The following is a 25,566-nucleotide window of genomic DNA, read 5'->3' as shown; positions in this document are numbered from 1 at the left end:
ATTTCATATATACCTACATGGCTTATGCTAACAAATTAACCATTAAATAAAGAGCAGAACTGGCGTAACAACCACATCTTTTATCTGCAACACACGCAAAATGGCACACAACGTCCTTATTACCGGAGTATCAGGCTACCTTGGAGGAACGCTCCTCACTCGGCTGTCACCGCTGCAGTTAACCGGCGTCAACAAGACTTTTGCCCTAGTCTGGACGGAAACACAAGCGGATGCTTGCAAAGGTTATGGTATTGAGCCACTGCAGTTCGACGCTTATAACCAAGCAGCCATACATGAGGCAATTGTCAGAAACAAGATCACCATCGTGTACTTCCTGATTGACTGCAACAAATTTGAGAACCAAGAATTCTTTATTCAGGCTCTCGCCGAGTGCAAGAAGATTACTGGGCAGGAGACTCACTTCATTTTTGTTCGTCCCACACTCCGAAACTGACTAGCATTCACTTTTCCACTTACCAGTTTCGCGTTTTTCTACCTAGACCACAGGCACAAAGCAGTTTGGAAGCTACTGCGGTGCTCCAACTGACCGGCCTCTGCGTGATACCGAGCCTGCTCTGTATGATATCCAGAAGGCTCAGCGGAGTGAACATCCATGGGCTCAAACCGTAAGCAAGCACTTCTCCCGGTCGCGAACGAATCCTATCCTTGCCACTAACATTGGCTAGTCTGTCAAGGTTAACTGCGATGTTATTGACAAGGGAGAAGAATATGGTGTGAGAACCTACATTTTCTCGCCCTGCATGGTTTGTGAGTAGTTACGATATGACGGGAACCCAGCTGTAAGAGGCATGACTGATCGGACTTGCGTTAGACGGACCGGGCGAAGGATTCGGCAATCGGATTTCTATCCAAGTGGTTGATATCGTGCGGGCAGCCAAAGGGGCTGGCAGGGTCTACAGTGTCGAGGCCGAGCGGAATGTAAGCAGCCCACATCCTGTCCGCCAAAGACCGGGCTATTAATATACTTACTATCGTGGAAGGAATGGCCCGTCTGTCACATTGCAGATACCACTGACCTTTACATTAAAATACTTTTGTCCATATTGGAGGGCAAGAACCCAGGATATGGGAAGAATGGGTACTACCTCGCGTCATCCGGGCGCGTTGCATGGCATGATGTTTATGAAGCGATGGCAGTTGCCCTGGCTAAACGATCCGTTATTAATGACGCGACAGTCGTTCAGGCTGACGATGCAGCTTTGGAGAAAATGGCATCTGCTCTGGGAACATACAAGTCCTTTGTAGGTGCTAGAATAGCTGGACTGTAAGTGACCCATGTGCCATACCTGCAGGCTAATTTCTAATGGTCATCGGCATTCAAGGTCTACCTATACCGCTGAGCATGGTAAAGAGCTTGGTTGGTCGCCTCAATACTCGCCGCAGCACATTTTGCAGGCCGCAGATGACGAGGTGGATTACATCTTGAAGAATCTCAAGTAGGGTTGGGTTATTTGATTCTGGAACCTGCAGAGCTACCACATTGTGCATATTCCAGATTTGGTGCCGAATCTCACTGAGGTCTCCAGTAAGTCTTCTTGGCTCAATATGCTACTCACATTAAGGCCCCTGGAGCCACATCTGGTAGTGAAGCCGAATTTGAGAACGATCCTATAATAGCATGTCTTGCACAAGTACCGTGTTTTCCTGGTACTCTTCAAGTGTATTTCCAACCCTTAACCAATAGTACCAACATTCAGCGTGCTAACTCTGAATGCTGAGCAGAGATCCAAGGCTAAGAAATTCACCAACTAGAATACTATCTTCACTCATAACCGTAGCTGCCGCTCATAAGGACCCCGTTGTAGTGACAATAGCCTGCTCAGCAAGATCATCGTATTTAGCGCATCCCATAATCGTTTCTCTTCTTGAGAAGTAATGACAACTGTGGCAAAAACTGGAAGCATATCGGTGATCATCTTGTAAAGTGGCACTCTTCGGCCAAGCTGATGACAGCATGGCGGACTGCCGGCCGCTCCTCGCTGGCTTTGCTGACCAGCCCAAGTCACTAGTCTGCACTCGTCCAGGTAGCAATGGGGATTAAACTAATAAGCAGCTTAATTCGCATTTACGGCGGAGTATTACAGCCAATCTGTGTTGCACGTACCTTGCCCTCTGGCCATCCGCGCATGAAGCATTAGGGTTCCGCACTGAAATCCTGAATCTTATCCCTACCCCAAGTGGCTTAGTTTGGCTTGGAGACGCATCAGGAATGCGGGGAGACTACCATACACCTTGAGTGCAGGAACAATGGTGGATACTCTGCGGGGTAGTTCCGAGCCGTTCTGGTACTGGTATATCTTGTCTTGGTTATACAAAGGAACGTGGATAGCTATAGATGTAGACAATAATAACACGGGAAGTCAGCTTTCTGGCTGCACTTCGGCATTTCAATGGACTGAATATATACCGAACTCGGGATGTTATCACAAATGTATATTAAAATTATAGAAAAGCTTTTTATTTAGATAGATGAAGCACTCGGTTGTACCCAGGGTTACTAGCGAAAGGAAAGTTGGACTACAATGGACGCTTCTCCGGTATACTGAAATAGATTGGAAATAATTATGTGGTAGAATAAAGATAAACATTCAGACATCAGATCTGATCAAACAATAGGTTAAACAATAAAGACAAAAACAGGGTATGACTTAAAATTCGTCCTCGGGGAGAGGAATTTTGAACGTTCTTCGACCAAAGAAAGCCCAATATGCCAAGGCATATAGAACGATACCGATCATGACACAAGACACGTAGTTCATAGCACCAGCTTCCACAGGAAGGCTGTAAGGGAAACAATAGAATACCAACGCCACCATAGTCCAGGCAAGGGTCACAATATTGGCGGCATACCCCAGTCGCGAAAACCAGAACGGTCCATGACTCACTTTTTGTCGACCATGGAGCAAGACGAACGCAATAGCAAGGCAGTATGTGACGTATTGTAGAAGGATTCCGGCCGAGATGAAAGATCCCAAGGCCGTGGTTGACCCTAATACAAGGCAGCCCAGGAGGGAAATCCACACGGAAGACCACGTATGGGCCCAAAGAGGAGCCGAGAAAGGGGCAGGAGAAATAGCGCCCATATACTTGCTGAATGGGAAGCCCCCGTCACGGCTAAAGGCCCACGCCATGCGGGACTGCCATGTATGGATGCCGATGATAGCACCAGTCGCGGAAATAAGAATTAAACACTGAAGGCCCATGGCTCCAGCAGCATTGCCATTAAATGATTGGTAAAGGATCTCAAGCGAGGGCACAGTAGATAGCGCAACCTCTCCTATGCCAGAGACAGCAAAGAACAGAGCCAGTGTGATGGGAAGTCCGGTGAGAGCCCCCAGTGCGACTGTGCATAGAAGAGCCTTTGGGATGTTTCGGCGGGGGGTTGGAATCTCATCAGCCAAGTGACAAGCGGCATCAAGGCAGGAAAACCCCCAGTTAGTCCCATTGGTCCCAATTAGAAATGCAACCCCGTTCGTCCACCCAGATTCGTTCGATAGTGTCACAAAAACGGAGTCCGCGGACGCCCGGTTACGCGTGGCTGCAATGAGCGAGACGAAAATCACGATAAGGGAGGTCACGGTGAAGGTGAGGATTCCCTTGCTGACAAATGGAAGCAGGCGTTCAAAGCAATTGACGGTGAATGTCATCCAGTTGGTGATCTGGAAGCCGACAAAAAGCATCCATGGCTTTTGTACAAAATTAGGATGCGTGAGATGGATCATCCCTAAAGCCATCTGGGGCACCGCTAAGCAGACAGATGTCCCCGTGCAGACAGCACTAGCCCAGGATAGGATACCCGTCATGTAAGAGATAAATCGACGAGGGAGGCTCGGGGGACAGAGTTTAGCAACCCAGAAGTATTGGCCGCCTGGGTGCGGGAATGCAGAGGCAAGCTCCCCTAGGCTCACCGCGGCACAGAGAGCCACGAACACCATGACCAAGAAAGACCAGAAATACAACGGACCGCCTCCAAGTGAGATGTCACTGCTGAGACCAACAACCACGGTGATAGCCGTGTTGCTGATGGAATGACCAACCCCCATGGCGCTCAGAACCGTAAAGGGCTTCTCCATTCCTGCAGCACCATGATGCTCGGCCATATACCCGTTTTCCTGCGACAGCCGCGTTTCCCCGGGCTTCTCTTTGATATCTCGATCGGGCATTTCATAAACATCTGAGGACATTGTCATATGAAATGGAAGAAACAGTCGAGAGATGAGTCTTGTGCAGAGGCGAGACTGGATGTGGACTATATATAATGGCGAGGGCATATCTACGGAACCCCGTGACTCTAAAGGCCAATTTCGTATCAAAATTAATTACTCCTCAACATCCCCCCTATTGCCTGGTCACTATCAACGCTATCGTGGAGGCGGGGAGGCCTCGCACTCGGGCTGGATTGGGAAATTCCCACGGTGGGTCTAGCGCCACCCGCTTTTGCAGTCTTTCTCTCTGAGCTCCGGGGTCTGAGTCTGGGGTTGCTTGGTTGCCTACCATTTCGTAAGTAGATGATGCAGCACTCATACGAACAATCTGTTCGCATACTACACCGGCCAAGAGGCGCTTAGATGGTGTTCAATTCCCGGCAGCGGGGAATCATGAAAAAAGGCCAATTGAATGCTCAGGCGACGCTCGCCCGGTTCGACCAATCGCAAAGGGTCCCGGAAGCTTATCAGACGCACCCCAGCGGACGCAGCTGCCAATCGCCTCCAGCGGTAAATCCCCCGCAGAGCTGCGCGAATGTCGGTTCAGTCTATCCCGACCTGCAGGTTAAAGTGCTGGGATAAACCTCCTTGTTCGATCCATAACCGAGGCTGGCTTCATTGAGCATATACTCATATCAACCATGACTGACCAGCATGGAACTTTCTTGTTCAAACCTGTGGTCCTGGCCACGAATCCTCGGCCGACAGGTCAAAAGAGTCAGCCACATGCACGGCAGATTAAAAGCCGGTCAGGATGCGAGCCATGTAAGCGGCGGCGTGTGAAATGTGACGAAACACAGCCGTGCTGTCGACGTTGCCAGGCCCGCAAAGAGACGTGCACAGGCAACTTCCAATCCGACACCTGGCAGACTGAGCGTCCGTGGCTTTCAGCGGTGTCTCATAATGGGCAGTCTGCTCCAATGCTCCCTTATTCTTCCGCAATTTCCACTTCGCTTAGTACAGCCAATTCGTATGGCGAGCCCACGGGGATCTTGGAGAATGACCTTTTACGGCACTGGTTCAGTCACGTCTGTCTGACAATGGCAATTGTGCCCCCTCCACTCAACCCCCTATCTTATGGGATGGCACCTTATCTTCGCCAGTCCAAGGCACTGCGGCACACCATGCAATGTGTCAGTCAAGCTCACCGACAGTTCTTTTGTGAGGGCCGACTTGCTGAGATCCTGGAGGAGCGGGGCCGCGCCCTCGTGTCCCTGCAGAATGAAATTGACCGGGCTCTGAAGCGTAGTCCATTATCGCAGGCGTCGTTACTCCGCACCATTCTGCTCTCCTCCCTGCTTCTGGGAATATCGTCCGGCTGGATGATTGATGACGACTACGGACTGCAATATTTGGACGGTGCACGGACAGTCATCTCCGTTCTCCTGGAACGAGGTGGCCCAACCGATGATTTCTTGCGATATCTGCTTGGCTTATACATCTATTGGGAAGTGTTCTCCTCATATATAGAGGCCAACCACACATCTGCCACCACTGCAGACCTCGTCTCCAGGGTGGCACGTCAGCACCTTGCGGGCTACGTTCACCCGGTGAATGGCTTCGCCACAAGTATCTGCCCGATTCTGATCGAGGTCGGGCGATATTACCGTTGGGTAATAGAACTCTCCGCCATGGCAGGTGACCCCGTCCATGAATTGCAGCTCGAAGCCAAGCTCCAAAACTGGTCAGTGGAGGAGGAATTTCCGTCTTCCGTAAAGTCCTCGTCCTCTGAAGCAAACAACGTGGACCAATCTGTTCTGCGCCTGCTAGCAAATTCGCAACGTGCCATGGGGGTGATCATGCTATACCAGGCACGGTCAGTGGCTCAAGGGGTACATCCGGGAGACTTTGCGCCCCTGCGAGAGGCCGTAGAAATTGTGATGACGATGCTGCAGGTTATTCCCTCCGACAGTCCGCTTCTCAACTCCGTGGGCCCACTCCTCGTCATTGCGGGCTCTGAGCTACTTGAAAGCGATACGGAATACCGTGCACTGGTGGAGTATCATGCCGCTCAGGTGACGCAGTACACTCGTGTAAGAGCCTATTTTACTGGATTCCAGCTCGTCCGGGATATTTGGGAATGTCGTGCAGCTGGGGAGCGGACTACCTGGTTGGAGTTGATGCTAGAAAAGGGGAAAAACCTGTCACTGGTTTGAATTCTGTATGCTGTCTACTTTCATTTCATTTCATTCCAGCGTGAAATACAAAGTATCATTCACAAAATAGTCGACCTCAATCCGATCCTACAGCGCAAGTCCAAGATTGACGTGAACGGCCTTTGACTGCGTATACGCATCCAAGGCGTAGGGCCCAAGCTCACGCCCGATCCCAGAGGATTTGTAGCCCCCAAATGGGATGCCGTAGTGAGAGTCGCCGGAGGAGTTAATCCACACCATGCCCGCCTCCAGCTTGCTGGCCACGATATGGGCGCGCGAGACTTTCTCTGAAAAGACGGCCGCCGCGAGGCCGTATGAGGTTGCGTTTGCTTTGCGAATGGCCTCCTCTTCGGTTGAAAATTTGCTGATGGCGACGACCGGTCCGAAGATTTCTTCCTTCACGATGCGCATGTCTTCGCTTGTCTATAGGCGGTTATTAGTTCGGAATAGACAGGATAGGTATAGGTAAACGTACATCCACGAAAACCGTTGGCTCCACGAAATATCCATTGCTGCCATGCCTTTGCCCTCCATAAGCTAGCTTTGCACCCTCCTTCTTTCCTTCTTCGATATACGACAGGATCTTTTCATTCTGGGCCTGTGAAATCTGCGGTCCCTGGATGACACCGTCCGTGAAGGCGCTTCCGAGCTTCGCGTTATCTCGTGTAATCTGGACAAATCGCTCCACAAAGTCGTCGTAGATGCCATCCTGCACATAGATCCGCGAGGTCGAAGTACAAACCTGCCCCTGGTTATCCATAATGCCGGAGTGACACCATTTAACGGCCTGGTCGATGTCCGCGTCGGAAAACACGAGACTAGGGCTTTTCCCACCACACTCAAGGGTGATGTTCTTCAGGTTTGCGGCGGCGGATTTCATGATCGCACGGCCTGTGGCTGTACTCCCTGTGAATGCAATCTTGTCTACACCCGTATGCTCAGCAAGGGTCTTGCCTGCAACAGAGCCCAGTCCTGGGATGACATTCACTACACCAGCAGGGAATCCATCCTCGACGACTAATTTCCCGAAATAGAGCGCTGAAAGAGGTGTTTGTTCAGCTGGTTTAAGAACCACGGTGTTTCCGCATGCGAGAGCCGGGGCGACTTTCCAGGCAAGCATCATGAAGGGGTAGTTCCTGTTCAGAGATCAGTTATGCTTTCAATTGGGTTACGATGGTGAGCAGCTCAATGTACCAGGGAATGATCTGACCGCAGACACCCAGCGGCTCTTGCAGAATATAGGCCAATTTAGAAGGGGAGGTCTCAATTGTACGCCCGCTAATCTTGTCCGCCCAGCCGGCATAGTAACGGAAGACATTGTAGGATTCGTCAAGGTCGCCCTCGAGGGTCGCTACGTAGGGCTGCAAAGAATAGCATGATTAGCAACCAATGTGTCCGAAGTACAAAGGCCTAAGTCACCTTGCCGTTATCCCAAGCGTCAATAGCGGCGATCAGCTCGCTATCCCGCCGGATAAGTTCAGCCAACCGGTAAAGGTACTCTCCTCGCTGGGTGGATGAGAACTCGCGCCACTCGCCCTGGAAGGCCTCCCGTGCTGCTGCAACAGCGCGGTTCACGTCATCTTCGGATGCCCCTTTTATGGAGATGATATTATTTTCCGTACTGGGAAGGGAATCGACTGTTAGACAGAACTGGTTCTATCACAATACCGCACGGCCACTAACCCAAGCAAAGAAAAGGGTAATGAGAACTCACGCAGGGTTGACGACGTCCAGGAGCTCCCCAGATGCTTCAACAAAGGAGTTATTGATAAACAGCCCCGTGGGCTGTTCGTATTGCTTGCCATTAGGCAGGGTGAGCGTAGCCGCAGCTGCCATAGTAACGAAAAGATGGGATAATTTCTGTGGGAACTAGTCGTTCTGGTAAAAGCAATAAGTGAAATTGAAATGATATGAATGTTGCAAAACATACGACGTCTAGGCGGTATTTAATGGATATATCGAGTGACAAACACATATTTCCCAAAACGGGCAGAGTGCGAGGGAGGCGGGGATCTTCAGCCATGGCTCAATGTCCACGCGAGATAATATCATCCCCGCACCATTTGATGCCTGAATGGTATCTCATGTCTCCCCTTGAAGTGATCAGTACATTTGCCGAAAAAGGCCGACCTGCTGAGTATATATAGGTACCGCAACATTCTTCGATTTCTCACCACGACCGCAGCAGTGAACACGCGCAAAGAATCAATACACTACACAAGGTATTTCTCTTTTCTTTCTTTATCGTCACTTTCCGTAAACATAACTCCAAATTAAGATATCTCCAGCAACCCGCAACACCCATCCTTGATCCGCAGAATGTCCTCACAACAATACTACGCCTACCCCGGCATCGGCGCAACCAACAAACGCGAGTACTCATACTCTCAGGCCGTCCGTGTTGGAGACATCGTCAAATGCTCCGGCCAGGGCGGGTGGGACGACAATGGCAACATCGATGCAAACGACCTCCCGGGGCAAATCGTGAAGGCATTCCAGAACGTCGAGAAGAACGTCCGGGATGCCGGATTGCGCGGATGGGAGGATGTGTATTCTGTCCGCAGCTACCATATCTCGCTAGAACAGTCGTTTGATTTGATGGTGGCGCAGTTCAGGAAGTTCATGCCGAACCACCAGCCTATTTGGACTTGTGTTGGCGTCCGGGAGTTGGGACTTCCGGGGATGATTGTTGAGCTTGAAGTGGAGGCTAAGGCGAATGTGATCTAACTGTCTTGTGCCCATTTCCATGGAGAAAGTCATATGTACCTGGAGATGCTATTATAGTGGTGCGCGTAAATTTAGGAGTCCTAGGGCCTTACGAGAGGAACGGATACTATAAACAGATGCAGACTTGTTATTTTGTTCTTTCCAACCAAGTAAGATGCCGTCGAATGGCCCAGACAGGACGACGGAATGGTAGTCTCGCACAATCAGTCCATTCTGATTGTGACCGAGTTCCACACGTCGGATCTTAACTACCCGGTTAAGAAGGTCGGAAGAGGAGACATCTATTCAAATGCTTCGACACCAACACCGGACTCTTGTTCCACAATTGCTGTTGTCTTCGCACACTTTACTGATTCGTTCAGTTGCGGAGTCTTGTGGGGACGAAACTGGAAGGGTCTTTTTATCTCCAACATCAGATCAACGCCACCTCGTTCTTTCGCCCAGCTAGGATATGTCGCTATGTCCGACAAGAATTGGCATATGGCAGATTTGGAACATAAAGATGGCTTGTGCTCTCACATCCAAGTCATTCCCATACGCCATTATTCCTCAACCCTGTCTTCATCTCCCTCTTTGATTAATCCCAATCTACGACCATGTCTTACGTCGCGTCCCCCGAAGAAATCGCTATCTGGGAGGAGTTCTCCTCGAAGCCCGAATTCTCGCAAGAGGGCATCGAAATCCCCTTCCACACCACGTTTGCGTACGTGAAAAGTATACTCCCTCCAGGCTTCGAGCCCGCAGCCGAGCCCACGGGTAGCATACTCGTGGGAACGATGGAAAGCAAACTATGCGGCGAATTTGACTGCACTCTCGTCACGCTCGATGCCAAATTCAAGGGCATTACGGGCAAATACTGCTTGCTGATGCTCATCAGCGGTGATACGCCCGTTACCTGGGGCCGCGAGGTGTGGGGGGAGACCAAGAAGACCGGCATTACCCGGCTCTGGCGCTCGGGCAACTACCGGTATGGCTACGCAGAACGCAACGGTGTGCGTCTGATCGAGGTTGAGATGGAATGTGGAGACGATCTTCCGGCGGAAACGGTCAAGGGATCTCAATTTGAGATCAAGGCCTACCCGCATTCGCAGGGCAAGGGGCTGCAATGGGAGCCCAAGGTCAATGTGCTGGAGGTAGTGGAGCACAAGACTCGGCGGGCCACAGGCAGGGGCCGGGTCACTGTGAGAGGAACGCGGGCGGATCCGCTGCACAGCATTCCCATCCAGTCCGTGGGGCAGTTTGAGTATGTCTCGGGGTTGGCGGAGTATACGGTTGTTGCGGAACATGATCTGGGATGCGGCAATGCCTATATGCCTTACCTGATCGGGAGGTACTACGATGACCTACGTATCTTCCGGGTGGGTGCTGAGTGGAATAAGCTGGAGAACAAGGAGGTTGATGTGGATGAGACATTCCCTGTACAGCGGCTGAGTTCGCGGTGAGGGCAGAAATTACTATATATATCTTCGATGAGAGCCCAAATTACACCACTAAATTAAGAATTCTGTAGCTGCTCACACAGATGGCTACTACTTATCCGTAGTGAATCTAAACACGCTGTTATATATATAGTTTTGTGCTGGTTTTACATGGAATTTTCGTTTTGGTCTAAGAGTCTGCCATACCAGCACGCTCGCGTCGTAAGACCAGGCGAACAGGCGCGTAGTTGCGTTCGAGTTCTTGCCTCATACCTTCGTCGCTCGTATCAGGTGGCGCTTCTGATTGAGGGCATGGGATCAATCTCATTCCCCTTTCCTTATCAACCCGCACTATAGATCCACCGGGGTATTCTGATGACTTGACAAGCTCCAGCATGGCAGTAGCAACCTGCTCTGGCTGAAGTGCATTCTGTTCTTTCACACTCCACTGGTCTCGCAGTGTGGTAGTGAACAGGGGGGTCAGGACACTTCTGCCGTGGCAACGGAGCTTAGCACGATAACACATCACAAAAATAACGGATCTTCTAGGAGGAATCCTACCCTGGGCATATGGCAACCACTTTAATTCCTTCTTCAACGTCTAGTGGCGCAAGGCTGCGCGTGAATGCGACAATGGCGTGTTTCGTAGCCGTGTACAGCGGAACCGAGTAGAAGTAGTCAATCCCGGCGTCACTCCCGATATTCAGAACAACGCCGCGCTTGTTTTCTGATAGCATCGAGCGGATGGCGATGCGGGTCAGTCTGATTGGATGCTCGATGTTGATGGAGACAGAAGCGTAATGGGAAATGCCCGACGAGGCGTCGCTATCCTGAAAGAAGTGTGACCACGGCTGAGAATAGAATGAGCGACGGGGTTCATAGCTAGTGATCAAACCAAGTACACCTACAGGTTCAAAGACCCCAGCGCCTGGAACCCAAATGTCTGAAACGGACCCCCAAAGCTCCTTGGCCTTTGCAGGGAGACTCTCCAGATGGGCCCAGTTTGTCACATCACAATGCTGGAAAACAGCCTTGGGAGTGCACGCGTTGCACTCGACCCAGTTTTGAGCCTCTGGACTTAGTTTAAGGTCGGCGATTAGGACTCGAACTCCTCTGGTCTGCAGGAGTCTGCTGAAGGCGAGCCCGATGCCTATGATTGCAGTCGTTAAACCAATGGCGATCTGGTGGGGAATATAATATAGGACCTACCACTACCCCCTCCAGTGACTACAGCAATCGCGTTCTCAATGGGGAAGTCTGTCGTTGTTCTCGTCATGTCTGCGTTTAATATACGGGGAGGGCCGAAGGGGCCGAAGAATCAACTTGTTTTTTATATTCTGTCACGAGTGACTCTGGGAATATCCATGGCTGATGCTCCCCCACTAGGCCCTGCTCGCACTTCGACCATTTTCGGTATAGTGAAGACTAGAGTTCGCCCAGGAGCTTTAACTGAAACTTGCATTTCCTCCGGTATTCAGCCTAGCTGCATTTCCACAACTCCGCTCATGCACCTTTACAATTATGTGGTTCCCCGTGATATCCCTGTCTTCTTAGTTTCCCCCCACGTCGACATCGACCAACCCCAGTTCACGAGAGTCCCACGGGTGAGAAGTATTAGGCAGCAGGATTTGTCCTGGACCCTGCGGGATTTCACATCTGTAAATGGCAAGAGACCGCTTGAGAGGTTAAAAGGCTTAATCTTGAGCCTATTGGAGATACAGTGCGACGACCTCTTTAGTATTGTGCAATTATCCATGGTCTCCGAATCGTTTGGGATGTGTCATACATACTCCATGATATCGAGTTCTGTGACTGCAAGTGGGCTCCTGTTATTGATAATAGCATCCCACATCTATAGGATATAATATTGGTTGAACGATAAACCTAGCTAGACAGCTGTGTATCCTCCATCTACACGGAGGGCGACACCCGTGATCCAACTCGCCTTGTCGCTGGCCAGGAAGGCAGCAGCATGGGCAATATCTTTCGGCTGGCCAAGCGCTCCCCATGGGTGCATCCTGATGGTGTCTTCAAGGTGTTTTCGGTTACTATGCAGCATACTATCCATGCTTGTTTTGATGACTGTCGAGGAAGTTAGACTAAGTCGAGAGAATCATAAAGGGGGCACGTACAGCCAGGGCAAATCGCATTGCAGTGAATCTTGAATGGTGCATTTTCAACAGCAACCGCCCTTGTTATCTGCAGAACGGCTCCCTTGCTGCCACAGTACGATACTATCCAGACACAGTGAGCTGCTTCACCTCCTGACAAACGCACAACCGACGGGTGGACTCACCATGTCCCTCAGCCCCTGCCATTCCATAAACGGAGGACATATTGATGATAAACCCTCTATTCCCCGCTGCATCAAGATCCTGCTTCCGGAACTGTTCGACCGCGTACTTGCATCCCAGAAACACAGACTTCGCATTGACATCCATGGTGATTTCAAAGGTGTCCTGGTCTGTCTCATGCACTGGCCGGGGTCCCCGCTTGTTGTAGGACTCGAGCGCAACCCCGGCATTGTTAACCAGCACGTCGAGACGGCCAAAGGACGAAACTGCCGTTTGGACTAACTGTTTCATGTCCGCGGCGTTGCTGACGTCTGCCCTTGCGAAGACCGCCTTCTCGGCGCCGTAGTTCGTCTGGATTTCGTCCACGGTGGATCTTGCCTCTTGCACGTCGGAGAGTGCATCTGGTGTTAGATCCGCGCAGATGACGACGCCGGTCGTTGGGTGTGAAGCGAATTCAGTGGCGATGGCTCGCCCGAGGCCGGACGATGCGCCTGTGACGATGATGACCCGAGTGGAAGAGGACATACTGGGCTGGGGGTAAAGTGTTGGGTCGTATACGACCTACAAGAAATTGACCGAAGTTCTAATATAAATCTAAGAAGAAGCGAGGCGAATGTTAAACATACCCTTCCCGGGACCCGCGGAGGCCACTCGCACTTTTGCCTCTTTCGGAAGAATATAAATATTGAGATCAAAGACTACTGATTTAATATTAGCAAATAATTTATTACTTAGTTATATATTTCATATAGTATTTTATATATAGCTGTGATTTTAGCATCACATCTAATAGAATACTAACAGATATTCCCTAGTTGATAGGGAAGTATCGTCACTTCCTTCACAGCGTCTCCAATAGTGTGACAGCTTACAGCAGCAATTACAGCGATATCACATTTTGAAAGCCAGAAAGCGGCTCTGTGTTGGGCCCAAGTTTATTGGAATGCTCCAATGCGACAAGAGCTACACAAAGCTGGGGCAACTTAAGGGAGGACGTTTTGGGACCCTACTGCATTTATTTCTTTCATTAGGCTCATCTTAATACGTTAAGCCAGACGTGCCGACCAGGAAGTCATGATATCATCCAACCTCGGGAAAGCCTCGCAGGTTAGACTTTCCCGCTATAGATAGTGAACTGAGCTGGAGGGTCTCATACTGTTGTAGATGGCTGTCCAGGCCCGCCAGATTGGTTATATGATACACCATATGGGCTAGTCTGCGCAGCATACACTGCCAGGCTGGAAGATCAAGCACCATGCTCAACATTGTACCCTACAACACACATATGCTTTGCGTATGCATGCCTGTATATTGATTAGAGGCACAATAATACCTGGTGATTAGCAATGGCGTTTCCGGCACATGAGAGACGTTTCCTATATCACCATGTACAAAGACCGATCATAATCTAGTAGATGCTAAGGATGACATTACAAACTGGGATGTGCGCCTCGAAGACACACCAGACATGGAAACGGTCATGATCTAGTGCACAGTCTGGCTGAGATTCACTGTAACATCACCTCTCTGGTTCCATATTTCTACGGTGGTAGTAACAAACTCGTAATTACAACCCGAGGATTGGGGCGCAGTATTAATGTCACTATGAGGCAGGCCGTGGGACTTTTTAATCAGAAGCCAAAAAAGAAACGGGAGGCATGAGCGGCACTCAGGGTCTTGGTATAATTCGGTATATATGTTGTGGCCACTACTGAGGGCAAGACACAACCATCACTACGTTACTCTCTCGTCAATTTCTGCCACACCAACCACCCAAATCGACTTTTCAAGTCTATCGAACGGAATGGCTAAACGACTGACCCGGCCGCAGTGGCTGTGGCTGACGGCAGTTATTTTCCTGAATACGCTGCTTTGTGCTAACGCCAATGATCAATGCTTCAGCCAGCACACGACCCCTTACGATAACTATATTAGCTGTTGTTCTGGCAGCACGATTGGAAGCGGTTCGACTGATGATGTCCACTTTACCTACGAATGTGACTCCTACGCCACGCCCTATGACGTGAAGCTGCAAAGGGGGGCTCTAGGGCTTGTCACGGCCGGATCCGATTAATGGGGCCACTGCGCATTGAATTCTAGTTTTTTTACCTTTTTTTTTTGTTTTTTTTTTGTAAAATTCAGAGTTTATTACGGTTTAGTATATCTGTAGTCTACATACCCCCTTGGACTACCTCGAGCACCGCCTGCCGATGATAAGCAGCAGACACTGGCCGCCACACACGCACCAGGTGCAATCCCACCGAGTCCAAAAAGGACCGGAACTGACTCGCCGTGCGTTCTAGGGACGATAGCAGGGCCATAATATGGAGATCAATCACCGCATCCGACGGATGGATCTTGGCTGAGCCGTCTTCCCTACACATCGCATCGCGGATATGCCGCAAGATTATACGCGCCTGGGCATCTGGCTAGTCGTGCAGGACCCGGCCGAGGAAGTAAACGTGTGCGTGCTTCACGGGCTGTGGTTCGAAGAAGTTATGCGGCATCGCCTGCACGCCTGTCTCCCTGAGCTCGGGCTGCACGCTCTCGATGACGCCGGGCATGTCCTGGAGCACAAGCTGGCCCCTGGCTTTGAGCCACGACAGTGTCTCGAGCAAGGCTTTGCTCTCGTGCCCTACACCGCCGCGGATATCAACCAACTTGAGCCTTGCGTCGCCCTGGAACATCTCCTCCCGCAGACGCTGTGTAACAGGGAAGGTTTGAGTCCACCGCTGGGCGTTGTGGCGGGCGACGCCGGTCTGCATCACCTGGTTAAAGGCATCCAGGAGGGTTTGGTTCGTGACCAGCCAGTCGACGAAGTGCTTTTCGGTGCTCAGAGAGTGCTGGCAGGGCCCTGCGAAGGCGTTTTGCGGAGATCTGCACCCCGTCTCTCGCAGATAACTGGTTTGAAAGTGGATGTCGCTGGTGGCGTCAGCCAAATCAAAACGTCAACGCACAAAGGCAAGCAGACGCACGGGTACATTATGATGAAGTTCGCCAGGCAGTCCCCCTGGATGAGATCCTCGACCACAGGCTCCGCCCTGTAGCTCCCCAGCGCCGTGACGGTCAAAACTCGCGACACCACCAACGACCGCAAAATCCGGACGACAAGCAAGGGATCAGCATGCGTGGACGGCCCAAGCTCCTCGCCCGTGAACTCCTCCTTTCAGGAGCGGTGGACGAAATCGAAGATGCCCATGTCAAGGGCAACCTGGACCGCCGCGACGGGGGTCATCTATACCCCTTTCACCGTCGGTGAATGTGACCAATCCTCGCGGGGTACACATGCTTACAGAAGTGGTCGCTCTCTCTAACCCTTCAGGGGCTCCTTGAGGGCCGCGGAGAGCTTCTGGCAGGCCTTCAATACCTCCCCTCGCTGCTGGTGGGCAGTCGCCGGCTGTCTGGCAAGGAGATCCGCAACCTCCGAGATGGAAGTAGTGAGTCTAGCGAGATCCATGGCTGTAGAATTGTAGTCATTTCAAAGTTGCGGCAGGGCGACCTGCTTGCTGAAGAACCAAAAGGTCTGGTTGGCGATGCAGGGCGCGGTGGCCAGCATACCATGAGGGGTCATGGTCGAGTGCAGACAAGACGGGGTCCCGGTCTCGCTGGTGGACGTCTCGTCGTCGTCGACGATGGCAGCGATGCGGTGTCACTGGTGCCGTCAGAGAAGGTCACTGTGACTGACTCGCGCTGGGCGTGGCTGACGATGGACACGAGCCGTTTTTCGTAGTGGATGGGGATCTGGCATTGCTGCGCGCCCTCACGCAGGCATTTGACAAGATCCACCCGGTTGATCCGGAGGTATCCGAACCCTGTCCTCTGCTTGGCCTCGCTTGTCATGTCCACTTCACAGGGGACCCTGCCGGAGGTCAAATGCAGGATGGTTCTGGTCACATCCACCCCCCGCGCAGCGATCGCCTCCCAGAGTCCCAGGCGGTGCAAGACACGTAGACCATTTGCAGGCAAACCGAGGAGCCACGAAGGCCTGCAGTGTCTGGGTTACGCAGCTCGTAGACCACCGGGCTCAGCTTGTTGCGGTCAGCCAGGCGGATGGCTGCTGCGAGGCCTGTAGGCCAAACCCCGATGACAATGACCTCTGAGCGTCAGTGCCTTGAATCATGCCGGCAGCAGGGAAGGGCAAGCAGCAGGTACCTTCTGGAGATCTGCCATTGTCTCTGGTGCGGTCTTTGTGGTGCTTGGGGGGAACGAAGCAGAACACGCCGGCGGCTTTATAACATGCACAGTCGCTCCCATCCGGCGGTTAACGGGGATCCATGCAGGCAGCCAAGTCCTCGCTTCTGGCCCACGATAGACTCCCACCATCATAGCTGCTTCTCGCTCAGTTGACATGGGTCTGTCCAATCTCACACTTCTCCTGGAGGCTGCTGCTGGCCAGGGGGGCAGCGGAAATGTCGTCTGTTACGCCCCCCACAACACGAGACAACCCACCTTCCATTCCTATCGTCAGCTGCTCGAAGCCGCGAAGAGGGCCTCGTGGGCACTGCGCTGCCGTCGAGATCGCTTCCCTCGGGGCCGCGTGGTTCTCATCCATTTCGATACCCACTGGGAAAACATCCTCTGGTTTTGGGCCGTCTTGCTGGCCGGCTGTGTCCCAGCCATGTCCACCGCGCTGTCCAACAATCCCACGGCGCGTATACTGCATCTAGAGCACCTGGTTTCCCTGTTGCAGGGTCCGGGCTGTCTGACCGCCGCGTCCAAGCTGGCAGAGTTTGGATATCAAGACGGTATCATGCCTACTGCGGTCGAGTCCCTGAGCAGCGATATGGGCAATGCCTCAGCTGCAGAGCTGGACAATGTCCACCGCACCGCGGGCGCCGACGAGCTCGCGTTCTTGATGATTACCTCGGGCAGCACCAGCCATGCCAAAGCCGTCATGTTTACCCACGGCCAGGTCTTCACGGCGCTGGCCAGCAAGTACGAGGTAATGCCGCTGCCGGAGCGCAGCTCGTTCCTGAACTGGGTTCGCTGCGACCACGTTGAAGCTATTCTCGAAATCCACCTTCAGGCCATGTTCGCACGCAAAGACCAAGTGCATGTGCAGGCGCTGGACGTCTTGTCCCAGCCCCATGCGTTTCTCGATATCGTCGACCGCCACCGCGTCTCTCGCACCTTTGCGCCCAACTTCTTCCTCGCGCGCATGCGCACCATGCTCGAGGGCCACGGCGCTGAAGAGCCCAACCGCTGGGACCTGTCCTGTCTGCGATACATTGTCTCCGGCGGTGAGGCAGTGGTCATCAAAACAGCTGCTGATGTCGAAACCCTGCTGACGCGCTATGGGGCACCTGCAAAGACCATTTTCCCGGGCTTTGGCATGACCGAGACATGCGGCGGTGCTATCTACAACATGCACTTCCCTCAGTACGACACTGACCGAGGGCTGGAGTTTGCATCCCTGGGGAAATGTGTGCCGGGGCTCAGCATGAGAGTCTCACGTATCGCGGACGACCAGGCGGCAGCCGTCATCGCTCCGCCTGGAACCGCCGGCAACCTCGAGCTGACGGGGTCCCTTATTTTCCCCGGTTACTTCAATAGCCCAGAAGCGAATAGGAAGTCGTTCACGCACGATGGCTGGTTCAGGACGGGCGACCTGGCGTCCATCGACGAGTAGGGACACCTGCATCTCCTGGCCCGGGCCAAGGAATCCATGATTGTCAATGGCGTCAAATACAGCCCGCAGGAGATCGAGACCGCACTGGAGGAGGCGGGCAAGGTCCCGGGTCTGGTCCCCGGCTTCACCTGCTGTTTGTCCGCCTTTCCCCCGAGGGGTGAGACGGAGACAGTCTGCGTGGTGTACCTGCCAGCCTATTCTCCCGACGACACGGCCGCGCGAGTTGCAACAGCGGACGCCATAGCCCGGATTGCCATGATGGCGACAGGATCGCGGCCCCAGGTGCTCCCTCTCGATCAGTCCAAGCTGCAGAAATCAGCCCTTGGCAAGCTATGCCGCACCAAGATCAAGACGGCCTTTGAAAATGGCGACTACGCCTCCTATCAAGAGGCCAACAGCAACGCCATCAAGCTACACCGCGCCACAACGCGCGTCCACCCGGCCAGTGAGCTGGAGGAACGCCTGCTCGCACTCTTCAGAGCATCCCTCGAGCTGCCCGAGGAGTTCGACGTGCAGTCCTCCCTGTTCGACATTGGCATCACCTCGGTAGACCTCATCAGACTGAAAAAGCTCGTGGAAGAACGGCTTGGTCTCGCCCACGAAATCCCCATAGTCTCACTCATGGTGAACCCAACCGTGCGCGGCCTCGCCACGGTCCTGGAAGACGGCCGATGCAGGCGTCCATCTGGCGAGTACAACCCAGTTGTCACGCTGCAGTCGCAGGGCGAAAAGACCCCTCTGTGGCTCGTCCACCCCGGCGTCGGCGAGGTCCTCGTCTTCCTCAATCTGGCCAAGTTTCTTGTCGACCGGCCCGTGTACGCGCTGCGTGCGCGCGGATTCAACGAGGGCGAGCAGCCCTTCGAGACAATCGACCAAGTCGTCCGCACCTACCACGCCGCTATCAAGCAGCAGCAGCCGCAAGGCCCCTACGCGATTGCCGGCTACTCATACGGCACAATTTTCGCCTTTGAAATCGGCAAGGTGCTGGAGGCGAACGGCGACAGCGTGCGCTTCCTAGGCTCCTTCAACCTCCCGCCTCATATCAACGCCCGTATGCGCCAGCTGGATTACCAGGAATGCCTGCTGCACCTGTCGTACTTCCTCGGGCTGATGACGGAGGACCGCGCCCGCGAACTAGCAGTGGCTCTCAAGGCGAAGGGTGCAACGCGTGAAGAGGCGCTGGCCCGGGTACTTGCGGACGCTCACCAAGCCCGCCTCGACGAACTGGGTCTCTCGCCCGCGGGCTTGACCAAGTGGGCGTCTCTGGCCTTTGCGCTGCAGCGGATGGCGGTGGACTACGACCCCTCTGGCTCAATCGCAGGTATTGATATCTTCTACTGTAATCCTCTGGCTGTGGCGGCGGCGTCCAAAGCGCAGTGGCGCAGTGAGCATCTCAGTCGGTGGGAGGCATTCTCGCGATCGGAGCCGCGCTTCCATGATCTCGGGGGGGCGCATTATACCATGCTGGGGCCTGAGCATGTCTTCGGGTTCCAGAAGACGTTGAGGAGGGCGCTGGAGGCGAGGGGGATTTAGCAGCAACACTATCTATACTGCAGCATCTGTGGTTAAGACTGGATACGCTGCTATAGTGAATGTCCTGTTTAGCTAGACCTGGGTCTTTTACAATCAGATATCCCTTTTGTTTACCGGTATGTTCATTGCAGAATAATACAACCCCCCACCATAGGAAAGCATGACCGCGCTGGATGTATCACAGCCCCGATGGACTGGAGTCGTTCTATGCACATCATCTTGGCATATTTCCCTTCTGAGAAACTGGTCTATGCCAGTATTTGTGGGGGCTTGCATGACGTCGTCCCGTACGCGAGTACTTACTCATTGAGACTTGGAAGAGTTAGGAAGTAGAATTATGATTAGCTGGCCCCTTGTACGTAACATGCTACATCATGAGGCTGTGGCAGATCGGCTAACATTGGAGTAGAAACTGGTGTTTGTTAATCTTCTTGGCAGTTCGTTTTCGTATGAACCACCAGTTTCTACATGCAGAATGTGGATTGATATAGGAACCTATTGTTGGCTGAATATACACTGCCTGCCAGCCATGAGACCAAGAGTCTAGGATCGTTGTAACGCGGAGATATCAGTCATACCACCCTGTGGAGCGCTGACTCGCCTCCAGGAATTCATGCACGATATATCAAGAACCAAGAGGAGTTTCTACAATAGGAAGTCTTCAATGAGGAGTATGAATTAAATCGCGCACCAGATCAGGCCTCGGAAATCTACTTAAGGGCCTTGAACTCCCTCTATACTTCCCATCATCAGTGATCTCAAACAGAACATTTATACACCTTCAATTCCAACTACAACCAAGTGAGTTCACACTTCCACCCAGAAAGAACTCCATTAACCGCAAACAGACGAAAACATGCACTTCCTAACCCCCATCGCCCTCGCCCTCGGCGCCATAACCACCGCCACCGCAAAAGACATCAACTGCGGCGGCAGTTTCTACTGCACCCTCCCCCCCGCCCCCGGAATCAGCAACGCCTTGATCAAGGAAATCCAGAACCACGTGGAGGGCCGCGATGATGGCGAGGAGTTCGGCGAGCACGAGTACATCGACTGCGTGGATAAGTTCTGTGCCTTTTTCGAGGAGATCGGAGACGGCGAGAAGAAGACCATGTTTGATGCTAAGTGGGGGCTGCAGGCTTTGATTGATCATGGCTGTAATACTTGTGGTGGTGTGCCGATTAACCCGGATAGTCATGATGTTGGAGAGGGGAAGCTTAAGGTTGATTATGTTAGTGATGCGCCGTGAAGTGTTTAGGCGTGTCTATGATATGCATTTGACGTCCGGGAGTTGTCCTGACTTCCAATTTTCTGACAAGATGAGACCAGTCGAAGCGGACAAATTGGCCATGACGGAAAAGTGTTTCAAACTAGGTCCTTAAGTCGGGTCATGGACGTCTTTTGTACATAGGTACAATGTTGATTTATTTCTGAAATTGGCTGCCAATATTCATTTTGTAGGCGCAGATATACTAAGCTGCGCCAGTAGACGTGCTACTAGACCTAAAAGCTAATACCCAGTTACAGTTAACCAGTCCATAGTTCTAAGTAAAAGCAGCCTTGTTCTGCTGCAGAAAGTCCTTCCAGGTAGTCGGCTTGAACCCAGCGTCCGCCAAAAGATCCTGGCTTTCCTTCAGACTCTTGCCGTTGAAGTATCCCGGATCTTCAACGAAGAGATGGTTCTCCAGCATTTCCAGTCCTAGGTAGCCGGGCATGAAACTCTTGTAGGTCTCGTTGTCGACGCGCACAAACCGGGTTTTCTGACCAGTCACCTCCTCGAATTCCTTAAGAATACGAGTGGGCGTGTAGTAGTCCGCCGCAGCGAGGATCTGCGAGCCCTGTGTCTTGGACGGGCTCTTGAGTGCAATGCCAACAAATTTACCTGTTCATTATTAGTGTAACTTCTCGAAGTGAGACAAATAACATACCCATATCAGCATCAATATCAACAAGCGGGAACTGCGCTCCCTCACCCACAGGATACGCCAGGGTAAACACCCCGTCTTCTCCCTTGCGAAGCATACCCATGGCCGTATAGTTCGACATGAAATACCCGGGAAGCACAAAGCTAGCAGGCAGACCCAGCGAGCGGATATACTGCTCAACCTGGGCCTTGTGGTCGAAATGCGGGACGTCCTTGAGCCGCCCGCCACTCGTCTCGGTGACGTTGAGCAGAGACGAGAAGATCAGATGCTGCACGCCGGCCTTCTTCGCCGCGTCGGCGACGTTCCGGCCCTGGGTGAGTTCCAGGTCGGAGTTCTCGGTGAAGGTGGGCGTTGTCACGAGGAAGACGGAGTGGGAGCCTGTGATGGCTTGGACCAGCGAGCTGACGGAGGTCATGTCGGCCTGTTGTTGTTAGTTGTGTTACATGTAAATGAAGACAAACGTACGCTGATCACTTCGACGCCCTTTGCTGCGAGAGCTTGGGCATCGGGCTTGGAGACATCGCGGGTGATGCCGCGGAGCTTGAACTGCTGGGATAGACCCGAGTCGGCGAGGACAGTGCGGATGACAGAACCGCCCTGGCGGCCTGTGGCTCCGAAGACTGTGAGAAGCTTGGACATGTTGAGTAGGCTCTGTTGGGTAGGCTTAGTTAAGTAGGGCTTTGGGTTGAAAGTGATGCAGACAATACTGTGTTAAAAGCTGTGCTGGAAGAAATGATTTTTGTCAGGAAACCACTTCCCTTAAATATTTTTCACGGCGTATTCACTGGGTCAAACCCCGATGCATCCTGTCCATCTCTTTCTACTACTGTCCAGGTGGTTTGCCTGCCAAATGACATCAGGACCCCAGATCCTCAGGCATCAAGGCCGCCGCTGAATAAAGGGCCGGAGGTTCGCGCACGCGAACGCCGACCACCGACCGCACTAGACTAGAGGCGGTTAGCGTAAGGGGTTGGCTGACAGACCTGACAAACTCGGAGTCCCACTGTGCTGTGATTGGTCACAATATACACATACTTCGGGATGGACCAGATCAAACAACATCACGTCTTGGTCATGGTGGTCATGTCGGTCATGTCGCTGTCTGCGTGACTTGGATGAAAATTCCGAATGTGTTATATATTCTACTTAATCCCAGGTAGGTAGCGTTTGGAAATAGTTGCTGATAGTTCACAGAAGCTATTTCTTCAAATATATATCGCGAAGGAAGTATTATTCTAAATCACTCAAACATCATTTGTTGACGTTTTCTTTTTCATCAGATCATTAAAAAAAACACAAAGACAAAGAATGCAAACCGACTACCTAAAAGTATCCCTCGCTGTCGCTACCATGTCGTCACCGTCCGGATGCGCCGCCGGGTGTATACGGAATGAGTCGAAACCTTCAGCGACAGCCAATCCAAGACGGTCGAAGACGGAAACCCAGAAACCATCGAGAATACGCGAATGCCTAACATTTACATCGCTAGTACAGTACAGTGTTCTCAGACTTGGACTTAGCCGTCGACCACCAGACCTGCATCTGGTGTGTGGTGCTCTGCAGCAAACGTTGAGCCTCATGGTCTATGGAGGGAACGAAAAGCAGAGATTGAAATCGGAAACTACCGGAGTGCTGGGGCAATGACGAGGCTACGAAAAAGGAAGGAACAGAAGAAGGTTACGGAAGGTGCTATCGTCGACTGTATCCGTCCCACAGAGGGAACACTCTTGCAACTCGTTGAGGAACGGGATGTCATAATTCATCCTCGCCAGCAGCCTCAGGGCAGGATATTTCCCCAGAATAAAAGGTTGTGTCGCTGATAGTGGATTCCAAGTTAACTGGCCACTGGGTGGTCCATGGCACTGCTCTGTTGGGATATCGTCAGACTACAATGTCCTCGTTACGCTGACACACAGGGGTAACCATCTGGGGGGTGAACATGAGTTCCTCAGGGATTTCAAGCCTTAGATACGTGGTCGGTTCGTATGGTGACGATCTAGATCAGAGTAGCCAACCTATTGCGGTTATCTGCTGCCCGGAGGGGTCTTCCAGCGAAGGCTATCACCAGTGTAATCCATGGGTGTCGATATTCGATGCAGTGCCCCTTTCACGTCATTACACCCTGAGGTCCGCCAATGGGATAAGAACGCTGCGCAGTTTAAACCTTGAGGTGGTCAAGGGTGGTAGCGAAGTTTGGGAAGGAGTTCCTGGTAGAGGTGGTTTCCCTGTATACTTAAACCCCTGATTCCCTGATTTTCTCGATCTCGTCAACTTCCTCCTTAACATCTTCTAACCATACTCAAGCACAAAGTCTTGCTCTTTTGGTCATATAATCCATCTATATCTTTATATACTTACATCCCCAACTCATACCTCGACTTGGGCACGTTTGCCTACCGGGTTCTCTCATTAACCACCTCAGAACTTACCTCTATTAAACCCAGGAACAAAGATATGTCTCCAAAGGAATCGTCCAGTCGACAGGGTAATAACAAGGCATATCAGCCTTACCCCGGGCCTGACTCGGGAACATGCAACCAGGCCGCGCGCAGCAGCGTAACTAACCGGCCCAAAAATGAAAACAAGCCCAGCCAGGGAGCTGACAATGGCAGACAACCACCAGAAAAGGGTGGAAAGGAGAAAAAGAACAAGAAGAAAAAGAAAAGCCAGAACGTTAAGCGTCAGGAGGTGAGCGAAAATATGGGGAAAGACAAGCAAGATCGTGTCGGGATGGGGAAATCCGAGGTTGTTTTGGCAGCCACTGACGAGTTCCCCTACATCAAAATTGATGACAGAATCACCGCCTTAGAATTTGCAAAGGCGGCCAAAACTACAGACGAGCAGTTGGTTCTGTTTGTTGATGGTTCGTCTTGGAAACGTGGGAACCACAGCATCCTTTCCCATGGTATCCCAACGCCTCCACCCACGCCAACAAGTTCTTCCTCGACTCCTTCTCCCCTCAGAGATCACAACGGCGGCGCATCAGTTGTATACAAGGAAAATAACACGTGGAAATATGTCGGGTTCAGCCTGCCATATATTCACGACTCCAACGAGGCCGAAGTGCGTGGGCTTGAACAGGGCTTCGTGCTGGCGCTGGAAAACGCCCAGAATAATTCCGATTCGAGGAATAAACTTGTAGTTCTTACTGATTGCCAGGTTACGATGTGGTGGCTTGCAAAGTGCTTGACTGGCGAGGACGTCAAACCCGAAATGCCGGCGGTAGCGATGGCAGCGTCCAAGGCTCGCCAGCTCCGAAGGTTGGGCATGGTCGTCGAAGTGCGCTGGGTTCCAGCCCATATGGGAAAGAAGGGTGCTGAGGGCAACTCGGTCGCTGATCAAATCGCAAAGAACGCCCTCGCGTATACTTCCAACCTCTCCAAAGACCGTGCAAGAGAACTTGCCGGTGAGGTGCACCGTACGGAGAACCCATTCTCACGAACACCACAGGTTTGATCTATTAACCTGTTTGAGACTGACGCTTATTATGGCATGTGGTGCTTACCTGTTTTCCTTTTTTATGGGATCCAGATTACTAGATGTATCCCTGTTACGCGGAAGGTTTTTGATTTAGGGCTAAATGGCCAGCATGTTGGTCGCAGAATGACAAATATTGTTGTGTATGGATTTTTGGTCTAGCGGTACAGCGTTTCGCAAA

The 25,566-nt window shown here is 52.2% G+C and overlaps 15 protein-coding genes across 15 annotated transcripts; 9 read left to right on the top strand and 6 right to left on the bottom strand.

The window, feature by feature from the left end:
* Positions 1-20: 20 nt before the first annotated feature.
* On the top strand, positions 21-1,461 carry ASPVEDRAFT_890140 (uncharacterized protein; the record flags this gene model as incomplete). Its single annotated transcript, XM_040818483.1, has 6 exons — positions 21-430; positions 501-626; positions 687-768; positions 833-939; positions 1,002-1,285; positions 1,344-1,461. The coding sequence occupies exons 1-6, from the start codon at positions 101-103 to the stop codon at positions 1,459-1,461; spliced, it is 1,047 nt and encodes a 348-aa protein (XP_040669164.1). The 5' UTR covers positions 21-100.
* A 1,092-nt stretch (positions 1,462-2,553) lies between these two features.
* Positions 2,554-4,106, bottom strand: ASPVEDRAFT_170775 (uncharacterized protein). The gene has a single exon (XM_040808699.1). It carries the CDS (start codon positions 4,092-4,094, stop codon positions 2,670-2,672), a length of 1,425 nt encoding a protein of 474 aa, XP_040669163.1. The 5' UTR covers positions 4,095-4,106; the 3' UTR covers positions 2,554-2,669.
* Positions 4,107-4,302: 196 nt separating this feature from the next.
* Positions 4,303-4,618, bottom strand: ASPVEDRAFT_732676 (uncharacterized protein). Its single transcript, XM_040816201.1, has one exon. The coding sequence runs from the start codon at positions 4,562-4,564 to the stop codon at positions 4,337-4,339; it is 228 nt and encodes a 75-aa protein (XP_040669162.1). The 5' UTR covers positions 4,565-4,618; the 3' UTR covers positions 4,303-4,336.
* A 128-nt stretch (positions 4,619-4,746) lies between these two features.
* ASPVEDRAFT_42897 (Zn(II)2Cys6 transcription factor) lies at positions 4,747-6,468 on the top strand. The gene has a single exon (XM_040812689.1). It carries the CDS (start codon positions 4,868-4,870, stop codon positions 6,380-6,382), a length of 1,515 nt encoding a protein of 504 aa, XP_040669161.1. The 5' UTR covers positions 4,747-4,867; the 3' UTR covers positions 6,383-6,468.
* A 1-nt stretch (position 6,469) lies between these two features.
* On the bottom strand, positions 6,470-8,218 carry ASPVEDRAFT_890133 (uncharacterized protein; the record flags this gene model as incomplete). Its single annotated transcript, XM_040818482.1, has 5 exons — positions 6,470-6,805; positions 6,858-7,518; positions 7,577-7,743; positions 7,802-8,003; positions 8,097-8,218. 5 exons carry the CDS (start codon positions 8,216-8,218, stop codon positions 6,470-6,472), a joined length of 1,488 nt encoding a protein of 495 aa, XP_040669160.1.
* A 356-nt stretch (positions 8,219-8,574) lies between these two features.
* On the top strand, positions 8,575-9,210 carry ASPVEDRAFT_732669 (RidA family protein). Its single transcript, XM_040816200.1, has 2 exons — positions 8,575-8,604; positions 8,671-9,210. The coding sequence occupies exon 2, from the start codon at positions 8,702-8,704 to the stop codon at positions 9,107-9,109; it is 408 nt and encodes a 135-aa protein (XP_040669159.1). The 5' UTR covers positions 8,575-8,604; positions 8,671-8,701; the 3' UTR covers positions 9,110-9,210.
* Positions 9,211-9,636: 426 nt separating this feature from the next.
* Positions 9,637-10,551, top strand: ASPVEDRAFT_890131 (uncharacterized protein; the record flags this gene model as incomplete). Its single annotated transcript, XM_040818481.1, has 1 exon — positions 9,637-10,551. The coding sequence occupies exon 1, from the start codon at positions 9,706-9,708 to the stop codon at positions 10,549-10,551; it is 846 nt and encodes a 281-aa protein (XP_040669158.1). The 5' UTR covers positions 9,637-9,705.
* Positions 10,552-10,717: 166 nt separating this feature from the next.
* On the bottom strand, positions 10,718-11,803 carry ASPVEDRAFT_84843 (uncharacterized protein; the record flags this gene model as incomplete). The annotated part of the gene is made up of 4 exons (XM_040817609.1): positions 10,718-11,018; positions 11,089-11,378; positions 11,436-11,677; positions 11,737-11,803. 4 exons carry the CDS (start codon positions 11,801-11,803, stop codon positions 10,718-10,720), a joined length of 900 nt encoding a protein of 299 aa, XP_040669157.1.
* A 612-nt stretch (positions 11,804-12,415) lies between these two features.
* Positions 12,416-13,518, bottom strand: ASPVEDRAFT_194955 (SDR family NAD(P)-dependent oxidoreductase; the record flags this gene model as incomplete). Its single annotated transcript, XM_040809173.1, has 3 exons — positions 12,824-13,518; positions 12,660-12,761; positions 12,416-12,609 (listed from the first exon to the last, which is right to left on the bottom strand). The coding sequence occupies exons 1-3, from the start codon at positions 13,344-13,346 to the stop codon at positions 12,416-12,418; spliced, it is 819 nt and encodes a 272-aa protein (XP_040669156.1). The 5' UTR covers positions 13,347-13,518.
* A 1,699-nt stretch (positions 13,519-15,217) lies between these two features.
* ASPVEDRAFT_890120 (uncharacterized protein) lies at positions 15,218-17,027 on the top strand (the record flags this gene model as incomplete). The annotated part of the gene is made up of 3 exons (XM_040818480.1): positions 15,218-15,798; positions 15,855-16,020; positions 16,144-17,027. 3 exons carry the CDS (start codon positions 15,218-15,220, stop codon positions 16,549-16,551), a joined length of 1,155 nt encoding a protein of 384 aa, XP_040669155.1. The 3' UTR covers positions 16,552-17,027.
* A 142-nt stretch (positions 17,028-17,169) lies between these two features.
* Positions 17,170-19,983, top strand: ASPVEDRAFT_890110 (non-ribosomal peptide synthetase; the record flags this gene model as incomplete). Its single annotated transcript, XM_040818479.1, has 3 exons — positions 17,170-17,284; positions 17,339-18,446; positions 18,513-19,983. 3 exons carry the CDS (start codon positions 17,170-17,172, stop codon positions 19,981-19,983), a joined length of 2,694 nt encoding a protein of 897 aa, XP_040669154.1.
* Positions 19,984-20,839: 856 nt separating this feature from the next.
* On the top strand, positions 20,840-21,232 carry ASPVEDRAFT_29910 (uncharacterized protein; the record flags this gene model as incomplete). Its single annotated transcript, XM_040810290.1, has 1 exon — positions 20,840-21,232. The coding sequence occupies one exon, from the start codon at positions 20,840-20,842 to the stop codon at positions 21,230-21,232; it is 393 nt and encodes a 130-aa protein (XP_040669153.1).
* Positions 21,233-21,527: 295 nt separating this feature from the next.
* On the bottom strand, positions 21,528-22,547 carry ASPVEDRAFT_29909 (NmrA/HSCARG family protein; the record flags this gene model as incomplete). The annotated part of the gene is made up of 3 exons (XM_040810289.1): positions 21,528-21,865; positions 21,912-22,329; positions 22,374-22,547. The coding sequence occupies 3 exons, from the start codon at positions 22,545-22,547 to the stop codon at positions 21,528-21,530; spliced, it is 930 nt and encodes a 309-aa protein (XP_040669152.1).
* Positions 22,548-23,045: 498 nt separating this feature from the next.
* Positions 23,046-23,700, top strand: ASPVEDRAFT_732589 (uncharacterized protein). Its single transcript, XM_040816199.1, has one exon. It carries the CDS (start codon positions 23,217-23,219, stop codon positions 23,550-23,552), a length of 336 nt encoding a protein of 111 aa, XP_040669151.1. The 5' UTR covers positions 23,046-23,216; the 3' UTR covers positions 23,553-23,700.
* Positions 23,701-24,362: 662 nt separating this feature from the next.
* ASPVEDRAFT_84836 (uncharacterized protein) lies at positions 24,363-25,364 on the top strand (the record flags this gene model as incomplete). The annotated part of the gene is made up of 1 exon (XM_040817608.1): positions 24,363-25,364. One exon carries the CDS (start codon positions 24,363-24,365, stop codon positions 25,362-25,364), a length of 1,002 nt encoding a protein of 333 aa, XP_040669150.1.
* Between the last annotated feature and the right edge of the window lie 202 nt (positions 25,365-25,566).

The sequence above is a fragment of the Aspergillus versicolor genome (genome assembly GCF_001890125.1).
Source record: "Aspergillus versicolor CBS 583.65 unplaced genomic scaffold ASPVEscaffold_6, whole genome shotgun sequence".
NCBI lineage: Eukaryota > Fungi > Ascomycota > Eurotiomycetes > Eurotiales > Aspergillaceae > Aspergillus > Aspergillus versicolor.
The sequence above is the reverse complement of the archived record's forward strand: the minus strand, read 5'-3'. Positions and strand labels throughout refer to the sequence as shown.